Source organism: Anabrus simplex, chromosome 6 (genome assembly GCF_040414725.1).
Source record: "Anabrus simplex isolate iqAnaSimp1 chromosome 6, ASM4041472v1, whole genome shotgun sequence".
NCBI lineage: Eukaryota > Metazoa > Arthropoda > Insecta > Orthoptera > Tettigoniidae > Anabrus > Anabrus simplex.
In genome coordinates this window covers 190,122,046-190,135,635 of record NC_090270.1, presented here as the reverse complement: position 1 = coordinate 190,135,635, position 13,590 = coordinate 190,122,046, and the positions used below count along the sequence as shown (strand labels likewise).

At 41.7% G+C, this 13,590-nt stretch overlaps 1 protein-coding gene across 3 annotated transcripts in view; it reads left to right on the top strand.

The window, feature by feature from the left end:
- fray (frayed) overlaps window positions 1-13,590 on the top strand; it is a 394,936-nt gene that overhangs the window by 329,274 nt on the left and 52,072 nt on the right. For all 3 annotated transcript variants that reach the window (XM_067150114.2, XM_067150115.2, XM_067150113.2), the window contains one exon: window positions 12,228-12,436. In XM_067150114.2, the coding sequence (XP_067006215.2) occupies window positions 12,228-12,436 (209 nt within the window). The remainder of the gene's footprint in view (window positions 1-12,227; window positions 12,437-13,590) is intronic.

Sequence of the window (13,590 nt, the reverse complement as noted above, 5' to 3'; positions counted from 1 at the left end):
GAAAGATGCTCACAAAAGAAGAATAACATGCCGAGCCGTGTTGGATCTGGGATCTCAGTCGAATCTAAGAAAATAAGGTCTGTATAAGAAGCTTAGTTTACCGAATGTCAAGACAAACACACAGATCATTGGAGTAGATTGTTCCAAAGTGGAAACAAAAAGGATTACGAGAGTACACCTCGCTTCAAGGAACGACGGATTTGTGGTGGAAGCAGAATTTCTAGTTTTGCCAACTGTAACAGGACGATTGCCATAGTTGAAGATCAAGAAGGACAAGATTATTATTCCAAAGGACATTCGCTTGGCAGACCCTACATTCAACAAGCCTGGATACATAGACACATTAATAGGTTCAGGACTTTGTTAGAAAATAGTCATAGGTCCACCCAAGAATGAAGCTGAAGGACAACCAGCTCTGCAAAACACCCGATTAGGCTGGATTATAGGCGGTGAAGTTTTTGAGAAACAAGGATCAACAACATGCATGAAAATTAGCAATCAACAATCAACAGTTATCAGATCAGATTGGAAAAGTTCTGGAAGAATGAATATGTGAAAGACAGTTCACGGACACCGTTTCGAGAGATAGAACAGGTGGATTCATCGTAAGGCTCCCTATCAAGCCGGATGTCATCCTCGGAAAATCAAGAAAGTGGTATTTGATGCCTCGGTGAAAACATCACTTGAGACATCAATCAATGGCCAGCTCATAACGGGACTTAATTTACAGCGAGATCTTTTTCACATTGTATTTAGATTTCGCAGCCATAAGTACATCATGACGACATGTGGAAAAGATGTTTTGACAAATCCTCATCCATTCTGAAGATCAAGCCTTACAGCAGATTTTGTGAAAAGAGGGATCTTCAGCCCCTGTGAGGATTTATCAGTTGAGTACAGTAACATATGGAACAGCATCAGCACCTTACCATACCATGAGATGCCCAAATGAATTGGTTACTCTTCATGAAAATGAATTTCCAGCAGCAGCAAAGGCTATTCACGATGATTTGTATATGGATGAATGCTTAAGTGGAGGAGATATTCTAGAAGACTTGATCAGGCTATGGCGGCAAATACAAAATATTCTCAAGAGTGGTGGAATGTTTTTGAGGAAATGGAGGTCCAACAGCAAAGAGATCTTGCAGTATTTGGAGAGCAAAAGCGACAAAGGGACTTTACTGGTTTTAGACAAAGGTGAAGCTAGTAAGACTCTTCGACTTCTCTGGAACTCAGCGCAAGATTGCCTTCAGTTTCGAGTTGAGCTGGCAGAGCAGTCACCAAGATCGAAAAGAGAAGTCGCCTCCAAAATCGCACAAATTTTTGATTCACTAGGACTCGTGGGTCCAGTACTGATCAAAGGGAAGTTGTTGATTCAACACTTATGGATAGATGGATGTGAATGGGATCAGCCATTGTTCCCAGAACCCTTCAGATTTGGAACGAGTACTATGTGTCATTAGAAAGACTGAAAACATCAGAATTATGAGAAACATAAATCCTGGAAATTGCTCTTGCTCTTTTGATTTGTTTGTATTTAGTGATGCTTGAGAGAAGGCTGTTGGCACCTGCATTTTTGCAGTTTGTCAAACGCAATGTGGTCTGTACATTTCCAATTTACTTTGTGCAAAGACGAAAGTAGCTCCTTTAAAAACCATTTTGTTGCCAAGACTTGAATTTGAGGCAGCCCTTCTTCTTACACAACTTGTCAAAACAACAGTGAGTGCTTTGGAAAAATAAATTGGTCTGATCAGATTATGGAGTGACAGTACAGTTGTTTTTGGATGGATCAACACTGACCCAAAGCTGCTGAAGACATTTGTGGCAAACAGGATTGCAAAGATTCAAGAAGCCACTGATGCAATCACCTGGAAGCATGTTCCTTCAACTGAAAATCAGCTGATCTTCTCTCAAGAGGAATTACTTCAGCAGAACTCAAAGACAAAACGCTTTGGTGGAGTGGACCTTCCTGGCTTCACACGCAACGTCAATAACCAGAGCATTCAGGAGAATTTGAAACAGAACTACCAGAGCTGAAGGTCTCAGCAGTTATGTTTACAGCAACATCAGCCAGCATTCTACTGAAAAAATTCTTGTCATTTCCGAAGTTATGCCGTATAGTAGCATATTGTCAAAGATTCATTTATAATTGCAAACTCAAACCACCAGAAAGGAAAAAAGGTTCACTAGAAATACAAGAAACTTGTAAAGCAGAGAAACAGAGAGTCAGATGGACACAATTAGAAGTATTCCCTCAAGTACTACCTCCCAAAGAAGAGTTCTCTAAAGTCACTCAGTCCGTTTCTGGATAGTGACGGATTGATTAAGGTTGGAGGAAGGCTTCTTTTTTTGGAGCTAACATCAGAACAGAGACATCCTCTGCTTCTACCAGCAAATCATCACATCACCAGAATTATCATGGAAAATGAACATCGTTGTCTGAAGCATTGTCCCCCAGAGCAGTTGCTACATGCAACTCGACAACGATATTGGCCTATCAGCGGCAGAAGAGAAGCGAAAAAGATTGTCAAGAGGTGTCTGAAGTGCTTTTGTTACCATCCTACAGTTCCGGAGGTACGCATGGCAGATTTACCAAAAGAAAGGGTCAGGTTAGTTGTTCGACCCTTTGTTACCACAGGAGTGGACTATGCAGGTCCAATATCTGTAAGAGAAAGCCACAGAAGAGGCCGCATTGATACTTACAAGAGTTACGTAGCTGTATTTACATGCTTCAGTACCAAGGCAGTGCATTTGGAGTTAGTGTTGGAGCTAACAACCAAAGCTTTCTTAGGTGCACTGCAACGCTTTACGGCAAGAAGAGGTTTGTGCACGCAGCTTTTCTCTGATAATGGGAAGAATTTCATTGGAGCAACCAATGCACTACGAGATATCCAGTCCTTTTTGGAAAAGGGGACGACGACAATTACCTCCTCTCTCGCTCAGCAGCAGATAGAGTGGAGTTTCATTTCTCCCCGGTCACCCCACTTTGGGGGATTGTGGGAAGCAGCTGTAAAGATGATGGAAGAGACATTTGCTGACTGAAACACAGGGACGCATGCTAACTTTCGAAGAAACCTACACTATTCTTTGCGATATAGAGGCTGTATTAAATTCATGTCCCCTTACTCCCCTGCCAAATGATCCAAATGATTTAGAAGTCCTAACATCAGTACATTTTCTTCTAAGTGACTCAATCATGCAACCTGTGCAAAGAGATTTGTTGAGAGAACCCGATAACCACTTGTCACGTTGGCAGCATTTGCAGAAAATTCAGCAGTGGTTGTAGCAGAGATGGCAGCGAGAATACTTGCAGGAATTGCAAAAACGTGTCAAGTGGCATGATACCAATCAACGTATTGATGTTGATTCTTTTGTGCTGTTAACTGAGGGCAACATCCCTCTCCTAGAGTTGGCCCAGGGGTAGGATAGTTCAAGTTCACCCTGGACGAGATGGTGAGGTGAGGGTTGTCACCGTTCGGATGGCTAGTGGAACACAGTTGTGTGTATCAACCACTTTCCTGAAGATTAAACCCTGAGGGAAATAAGTGTGTCTCGTCCAGATGGTGAGATAAAATTTCTTATGTCAAAAACATGGGTATTATTTTTATGTAATCAGACTTATTGGTGTATTTGAAAATTCAAGTCCTATTTATGCATTTTACCATTTTAGGTAGAAATGTATTGTGAAATAACACTGCTGAGATGTTTTCCCATCAAATTTCATATCATAGGCAATGGAACAGGGCTATTCCATGAAAATTGAATATGAAAATAATTATATAGGCATTATTTGCTGTTTAAAAATCTACATTTTTTAAAACAGTAACTGAATTTCATGAGTCATGACAGTGACAGTAAATGTTTTGTTATTGTTGGAGGTTAGCTTACTCGTAATCTTTCTTGTAGGTACTGAATTGGTGGTACAGAAATAATTTACATTTGTAGTATGTTGTATTGGTAATTGGTTGCTTGTTTTCTACCAGTGTGTATGATGGGAATGTTCAAGTTGACTAGAAAATGGATAGAAATCGCAAGAATATGTCTCAAAGTGTTAGCCTGTACTCACGGAAACGAACGGATATACGCGAGAAATAGAATGTTACCGGGAAAGAAATGCATTGTATGTCAGAACTAACAAATATTTATGAATACTTTTTGGTTTTATAAGGTGTTAACAGTTTCTTAAGTAATTCAAACTAGTGCGTTATTCAAGCGGAGCGGATGCATATCGCCTCCAAGCCCCACCCAAAGCGCTACGTCATCAGAACGACAGTACGGCCTGTATATCACGATGGCAGTGGTAATGTCCTCATGTTGAATCGGCCAGCAAAGTCCTCTTGAATAATGTGGCTGAAACTCATACAGAAAATATTAATGAAGTTGTCTAGTTATGTGTCCTTTCCTATATCACAGGCAAATACGTACTTTAGTAGTCTCGGTAACGTTTATGTCTGTTAGCGACAATACAACGCATGACTGAATGGCTAGTGTAACAGGTCACAATATCGCGCATTGTTGCTCCAAGGTAGAAATGCTGTGTTCTGAGGTCGACGTAGAGACTAACCCTCAAGCAAGTGAGGGAGCGCGCGCGCACACACACACACACACACACATGTAGTAGTACAGTTCATGTCCTGATTTAATATTATATTAGATTCACTTCATATAACGAGTGCCCTTTTAATACAAGTATCGATGACAACAAAATGCACTATAATTTATTATCTGTAGAATGAACTTCATTTTGCAAACTAGGGTAACATGTGCGCAAAGCCACCTAACATGAAGATACGACATTGCCTGTCCAAACCACTTCATCAGACATAACGAGACCGTCACAATACATACATCTTCCTTGTGGACTATACTTCATGACACATCATTGTAGGCCTGAAGGTCAACTGGCCCACTGCTCCAATCTCCACCCCTCGTCTGGTGATGTTGCCACGCTACTGCACCACACCTTCATTTGCCTGCTTTATCTAGATGCAAGAACGTGCAGTTGCTTAACACAATGATCTTATTAAGGTTGATTTACTACGTGTAATGCTGATAATGAAAATGAGGATTTTCCTCGTACGCCACCACCGGGAAGGCCAGGAAAATGACTTGGCAAGAAAGACTTCAATAAACAGTGTAAAAATATTATTGCACATATGTACAGATTTTTCCAAACTTTGGCTGAATATTCAGACATTTTAAACACTGTAAATTTCAAGCAACAAGCAAATTCAGAAACTGACTGGAGACCCATGTGGAGTAGGTAAAACTACTGTTCAGAACATTAAAAGGGCTATAGGCAATGCTGAAGAAAATGAGCCCCACTTAAATATGCCACAGAAGCACTTTAAAAGAGAAAAAGTATCCTGGTTAGACGATTTCAATAAGGAAGTAGTGCGTAAATCTGTCTTTAGGTTTTATGATCGTGGGGAGTATCCAACAGTGAAGGAGGTCAGACTTGCTTTAGTAAAAAAATTTAACTTTCAAGGTTCAAAGAAGTCCCTTGCCCCCTCTAGAGTCACCAAGACCTTGACGTTGGTTTGTGAGCTTGTGTGCTTGTTTATCTCGAGGGCTATACCCGCTCAGGGTTACACATGCTGCATTGGCATTGGCGTAGGGCCAGACAAACAAGGTGTCCCTCAAGTTGCATAAGAGGTGTCTGTGTTCTTCATCCTTCATTCAAAAGAATAAAGGTTGCAATGTATCGTCTGTCTGTTCGTCCATACCAATGAGGTGTTATAACTGCCAAAAGTTTGGCCACACCTTATTATGATGTCAAGGCTCAACAACCTGCAAAAAAGTGGAAAATGCGAGCATGCTAGTGTCGATTGCACACCACGACCTGTGTGCATCAACTGCACAGGTGTGGATGCTCCTATCTCCAAGGAGTGTCCCATATTTAAACAGGAGAAGATCCAGCAGATCAGAACTGTGGATAAACTTTCTTATCCAGATGTCCGGAGAAAATTAAAATCTATGGCTGCTCTGGAGTTCTCCATTTCCTTTGCAGAAAAAGTGAATCAGGTAGAGATCTCCCCACAAAGTTTTGTACCACTTAACAGTACATCACAAGCAGCAAAAAGTCTTAGTAGCCACAAACAAGAATCATTAGTCATAGAAACTGAATATCCCAAGAAGTTCTCCACAACATCTAGGATTTCAACAAGTTTGTTATTGCCGACATGGTCTGAGAAGGGCCCTTCCCAGGGACGTTCGGCTGGGAAGTCCTCCCCCCAACTGGCCGGGGGAAAAGACTTTCCCAACTAGGGCTAGAAAGTTGTCCAGCCCTCCTACCAAAGCTGGGAACCAAAAGGAGGAAAAGGGGAAGCCCCAGCACTTCCCAAAGAAGTGTGAGAAGAAGCTTTTGCCAACTCAATCGGGAATCACTGCATCCCCATAAAAGCCTGGCAGATCATCTGCCAAGGCTCCTCCAGAAACTGCCTAAATAGCGGACAAGATTGAGGGGTCTCATCATCCCCTTGCTTGTTCACATTCTGGGGAACCTATTTCTCCCAGGAAGAAGGTCCACCATTCCCGTTCAATGAGATCACTGTCTGCGGAGTGTTCAGTCACCTTGTGTCCCTCTTCTGAGGAGACAATGGAGAGTGAAGCACTTATTAACGTGGACGGTGGAGATGACACAAAGGACACCGACAAGGATGGCAGACAATGGACGGTAGTATTTGGAAATAAGGGCAAGCACTTGTCTTAATTTTGTAACGCTACCAATCCACACAATGGTACTATAGTTATCACTGTCGCCTAGCTGAGTTACGTCAATTCATATCCATCTCTGCAGCCTTCATAGTCTGTCTACAGGCCTCTCGTTTGAGACCTGGACATGACACGATTGTGAGAGGATATCGTCTTTATTCTAAAGACAGAGTGGATGGCGCGGCGAGTGGGGGGTGTTTGTACCCTAGTCCGATCCGACATCTTCAGCGACGAAGTACCGCTCCATACTCAGCTAGGTGCAGTTGTGATTCGCGCTCTATTGCCAGTAATGACGACAGTGTGCAACGTGTACATTCCACCAAACTACGATATTGAAATGCATGTACTTAAAGATTTGATTGTTCAGTTACCTCCTTTTTTCATGCTGGGAGACGTGAACACCCGTAACACACTCTAGGGTTCTCCATCTTCCTGTGCTAGGGGGAGGATTCACTTTACAAAGGAAAAAATAAATGTATCCTCCTCTTCAATACAAAACATAATTCCATCATTAGATGGAGCAATAAAATTCAAACATGTTTTGACTCATTTGAGCCATCTTCAATGAAATAAGTGGGGGGGAGATGTTAAAGTAGTCTACGTAAAACAAGCTAAAAATGTGCTAAAAACTGATCAACCAGTTCAATCTTTGCATGCTTAACACAGGGGAACCTACACATTTCAGCAGCGCACGTGGCACATTCTCACGCCTGGATGTCACGTTGTGCAGCCGTGCTCTAGTTTCCCTGCTACGGTGGCAAGTACACGATGACCTCTGTGATAGTGACCATTTTTGGATAGTTTAGTAATGTTTTATTTCTATCTCTCTGGAATCAAAGATGGTCCGAAGTATCCAAGCGCTGGTTACTTCAGCAAGGAAATTGGCTAGAATTTTGCAAACGCGCAGTGATGGCTGATATGCTGGAGGCGTTGATGACCATGTTTTGTCCATTACTACTGCAATTCTGGCAGCTGCAGAGGAAACGATTCCATCCTTGTCTGGTATCCCTCGCTGGAAACAGGTCCCATGCTGGACCGACAAAATTGCAGCAACCATACATGTTTGTCGATAGGCTTTTAAGCATTATCATCAGAATTGTGCGCTGACCAATTCTATCGCATTTAAACGTCTGCGCTCAAGGTCCCGTTTTTTAATTCTAGAAAGTAAGAAAGCTATGTGGAAAAAGTATGTGCCTTCCATGATGGCACAGTCATCACAAGTGTGGACAAAACTCTGCCGTATTGTTGGAGTACAGAACTCGCCCCTCAGTCTCCGGAATCTCCATTAATGGAGATGTAATTATGATTCCTTCAGTCGTTGCAGACCACATCGTGTCATATTTCGCAGATACATCCATCTCTGAGAGATACGACTTTGCATTTCTACCAATTAAATGCGAGGCAGAGGCACACCATTTCTCTTTCACTTCTAGTGTTTCGCATTCCTGTCTTGCCTTTCACAGAATGGGAGTTGCGGAGTGCACTTGCGCTATGAGGGACACGGCTCCTGGACCAGACAAAATCCACTATCAAATGCTTAAACATTTGAGTGACCGATGTCTCAAGGATATCCTCACCCTATTCAACAGAATATGGAGTGGGGGAGTGTTTTCATCTCAATGGCGTGAGAGAATTCTGATACTAATTCCCAAGCCAGGTAAAGATGAAAAAAATTCTGGATAGTTATAGGCGAATATGCCTTTCAAATAGCCTTTATAAGCTATTTGAAAGGATGGTTAACCGGTGTCTTGTGTGGGCCATGGAAAAGGAAGGTCTCCTGACTAACTACCAGTGTGGTTTTTGCTCTCGTCGGTCTGCTACCGATCATCTGTTCAGACTGGAGAGTGCCATTCAGGAGGCCTTTCTCCGGAAGGAACACCTAGTCGCTGTGTTTTTTGCCCTGGAGAAAGCTTACGATACTACGTAGTGATGTGGGAATCTCTCCACACTACACCATTGGGGGTTTCGGGGTTATTTGCCAACGTTTATTGAGAATTTCATGGCCCTCTGGCTCTTTCAAGTCCGAGTAGGGATTGTGTTTTCTCAGTATTATGTTCAAGAAAATGGAGTACCACAGGGATCTGTACTGAGTGTCGTCCTGTTTGCAATCGCCATCAACGGCATAATTGCCACTGCTGGGCTCACAGTCGTTCCATTGCTGTATGTAGATGATTTAGCTCTCCACATCTTAGCTCCAGAAGGATGGTGGTTGCTGAGAGACAGCTACAGCAAGCTATTATCCGAATCAACAGATGGGCTCTGGAACATGGTTTTCAATTTTCAGCGGTGAAAACCTCAGTTGTACACTTTTGTCGACGTTGGCTTGTGCCTCCTGAACCAGAGCTCCACTTGCGAAACAGTGTCTTAACAGTGGCAGACACCTGCAGATTCCTGGGTCTCCATTTTTATAAGAGACCAACGTCGCTGCCCCACATCCGTCAGCTGAAGGTTGCCTGCATGAAGAGATTTAACATGCTCTAGTTTCTCATTGGCACTTCGTGGGGGGCTGACCATGCGGTGCTGCTACATTTCTACCTGGCAACAGTCCCCTCCCGAATGGACTATGGGAGTGTGGCCTATGGTTCAGCAGCAAGAACTATGCTGAGTCTTTTAGACAGTGTTCACCATAGTGGAATTAGCCTGGCAATGGGAGGTTTCCATACTAGCCCCATTCCCAGCCTGCTCACTGAAGCAGGAGTTGCAACTTTACAAATAAGGAGGAAGCAGTTGCTCCTCACATACGCTGCCAAAATTCGTGAAAATGCTGCTACATTCAAGCTAGCAATGCATCTTTAGTACCCAATACCACCAGAAGTACCAAGACTGGCCGAATGCCAATGGGATTCATATTGATAGCTTGTGTCGTGAGTTAGATGTGGCTGTCAGTGCTTGTCTTGAGTGGACTTCTAGCGAGGTACCTCCGTGGTTAGTTCCGCAACCGGATATATGGCTAGATCTACTCCTTGGGCACAAGGTCAACACGGATGCCTCTGTTTATCAGAGGTATTTACACGACTTCGTTCACCAGTATCAGGCTGCAAAACATGTCTTCACGGATGGTTCTAAGATCGAAGAAAATGTGGGTTGCTCTTTCGTCACCGATAATATAAGGATGAAGATCTCGCTTCCTAGTGTATGTAGCATGTATACTGCTGAGCTTTACGCCATCCCGGAAGCTCTGCAATTTTCACTTGGTAATGAAAGAAACCATTTTCTAATGTGTACCGACTCGTTAAGTTCTCTGCAGTCTATTGAAGCCTGTTCCTCGCAACACCCACTAGTGCAGCAGATTCATAACCTTCTAGCCAAGTTATGTGTATTCTGGCACCAGAATCTCTTTTGCTTGGCTTCCAAACCACATTGGGATTGTAGGAAACGAACTTAAGGATGAAGCTGCAAAGGAAGCGGTACTTTTACCTTCAAGTCCTGTGAATGTACCTGCTAAATATATTTCTCAGCTATGTTGAAACAGCTTGGCGTCCTGGGAATTGAAGTGGCTAGCTATCCGAACTCCCAATAAGCTGCGAGGAATTAAGAAAACTACCATGTGGTGGTCATCTTCCCGGCCTTCGCGGAGAGGGGCTGTAGTGGGCTGAGGATAGGTCACGAACGGTCTACACACTCTTTATCTCCTAAAGAGTGAAGACCCTCCCCCCCCCCCCCCCCAGTGTTTTCTTGTGATGCTGCCTTCACCATGACACACATTCTCACAGATGCACCGTTCTCTTTGGCCTGAGACAGAGCCTCGGCCTGCAGGAGATACTTGAACGCATACTAGCCAATCATCAAATCTCGTCATCCGCTTCGTGTGTGACAGTGGATTAATCGAGGGTGTGTAAATTTCAAGTGTTCTGTTGCTCAGGGAACTGAAGTTCCCTTTTGATTCGTTAGTGACCATTTCAGCTTATACTAATACAATAATTTTAGTTTTACGTTGTCATTCATTTCAAAATTTCTTTGCTTGATAAATAATTTTGTTTTATTTTAAATTTCTTTTCCACACTTGTTCAGAGAGGATAATTACCTCATACTTCCTCTAAAAACAAAAATCACAACCACCACTTATGTATCTTGAGAAGTGTGGGTTTTAGGTATAGAAAGTGCAATCACGGACGAAGGTTTTTGATGGAAAGACTAAATATAGCTTGTGCACCTGCAAAATTCTTTCATAAAATGAATGCTGTAAAGAATGACGCTCATGGTAGACCTATATTTTATTTAGATGAAACATTTGTGAACCAAAATCACAGCAGGAAAATGATTTGGCAAGATTTGCGTGAACAAGTTGGACTAAAGGTGCCAGTGGGAAGAGCAGGTAGGATGATCGTACTTCATTTTGGATCAACTGGAACAGGATTTCTGAACGAGTATAAATTGTTATTTTACTGTGAGGAACACTCGCTAAATTTGGATTATCACAGTAGAAGAAACCAGGGATGAGTTGTTAAATAAACCCGAAATGAAGAATGCACCAAAAATATATGAACTTGACAGAATAGCACAAGAAATGGGTTATAAGGTCATTTGTTTGCTTCCATACAACCCTATAAAACTACTGTGGGCACAAATCAAAGGTGAGGTACCTGATTGCAACAAAACTTTTAAAATAGCCGATGTTGAGAAACTGCTGCATGATGCCATTGAGAGTATGACTACAGAGGACTGGATGAAACGTCTCCCAACCTGCAGAATTCTTAACTTGCGAAATCCTTACGCCAAATATTTCACCTTTACAATACCATAAATCATCATCATTGATAAGATTACTTTAGAATATATATATTAATGATTCGTGTTTAAACATTTAAGATGTACACTCAACTGGAAAAAAATTGGAAGGCAAAGAAATATTTAATTTTATACATTTTCGAAACGCGAAGATAATCTAAACTGTGGCTAGCTGATGGCCGATGATATGATACTTCGAATCCTGTCTCCTGTAGAATTTGTTCATCCTGTTTCAAACAAGAGGATTTTGAAAGAAAGTCATCTTTTGTGGCGACCAATTTTTGTGCGGTTGAGTGTACATCATCATCATATTCATTTCCATTTCCCCTTGCCCTGCTCCTGTCAGGTCAGGGTAGTTAAGGGTGTATATGATCAAGAATATTTGAAAATGCAGAAATTTAAAGTAATCAAGCTCCAGTTCAGCCTTTTTATACATTTGCAGTGTGAAATGGTTCGCTGCTATGGACGCAATTTTTAAATGTGCAGAAAGAAACTAGAAAACTGATGCCACCAAAAACCACTATATACTAGTTTTGGTATTCTGTTGTGTGTAAACAGTCACTGAGCTGACACATTACAGTGCACTCTTCTTGCTACTCTGACCACAACTATCCTCGTATAAACAGTGAGACATTACTATTTTTCTATTTATTTGAAGCATTGACCTAATTTTTAACAGCATAAAAGAATGTATTAGGTTGAACCTTGTTTTGTAACATATTTTCATATACTGTATTATAATCTTGTGCACTGATTATATGGAATATTTCATACTGTATTTCTAGTGCCGAGAGAAACCCATGAACAACATTGAGACCGTGGGCTCCTCAGGTAGTGAAAAAGACTTGACTGACAATGAGGGCAGTGGTGGTACAGGCTCTGGCTCTGGAACAAGGGTTGGTGAGAACATGGCTGATATGTCCCAACAGAACCAGTATTATGAGATGCCACAGAATGTTGCAGTAACACCCATCAACCTTGTTCTGAGGATGAGGTAAGTTCTATTATTTTGAAGTTGTGAACTTAAACTGAGAAACATGTTGAATAAGCAGGATCAAGATTTTTATGTGCATCAAGTTTGCTCATTTTGGTCAAAGAAATCTCAGAATTTGTAATATATGCATAATGCACTCAAGTGCTAAAGATTATGGAATAATAGTAGTATGAAAGTTAACCGACACTACTATCTTAACCAAGGTCTGGGGTACGTCTTACCCTGTGAGACAAATCTAATATCAGCGAGTTTATTCGGGACTAGGCAGTAAAATGATAATTCTGTTAACTGCCATATTTTCCTAAATGTGAGATGGCTCTGAAGTTTTGTGAGGGGCTGTACAGTCCTACAAGTTCCCCAAAAGCTCTAAACTTGGGAACATGAAGTACTGACCTCCAGAACCTTAGACAAGTTTGGCACTGCTTTCAGTTACTATTGCCAGTTCGCTTCCGTCTCTGACCTCCCTTAGTCAACTATCGTTGTCTTTAACTGTTGATATTAGGTTTACATGGCCTAAGAATTTTTCATTTTCATCCCTTTCATTGCACATCCCTTTCTTTTGCTGATACCTTCTTTCTACAAGGAAAATATACAGTGAAACCTCGTTAGTGCATTCCTCATTAACACGTTTTCCCGCTTGACATGTTGTAAATTCAAAGCCCTGATTCTCATTGTATTAAATCTATATAAAAATACCTCCCTTATCACGTCACAAATTTTTGCTATTACCGCTTAGTACGATCACATTTTTCCTAGATCTGAAAGAACCGTGATTTCCAATCGGGTAAAAGCCATTGCCACACTTGGCATGATTACGGGTAAAAAGCTTTCCTGAACGTCAAAGGATAAGTTGCACTTCAGTTTTGCTTGCTGGTAAGCAGCAAGATTGCTGAATAGCAGAGTGAGCGTATTTGTGTTTGTATTTCAGAGGGTAGAAAAGTATTTTGTGTTGAGTGGTACAGTGAATTGAAGCTAATCTTTGCCGCGTGATACGGTAGCCTATATCTGGATTAGGAACATAATCGTGTGAAATTGACTAGCGTGGTGCATATTTGTCTTGTGATAGCCTAGTTATGGATACAGAAAATATGAAATTCTTTAAAAAGTTAATGAAAACAAAATGAAAATCTGTCAGAAAGAGGACTGGCGTAAGC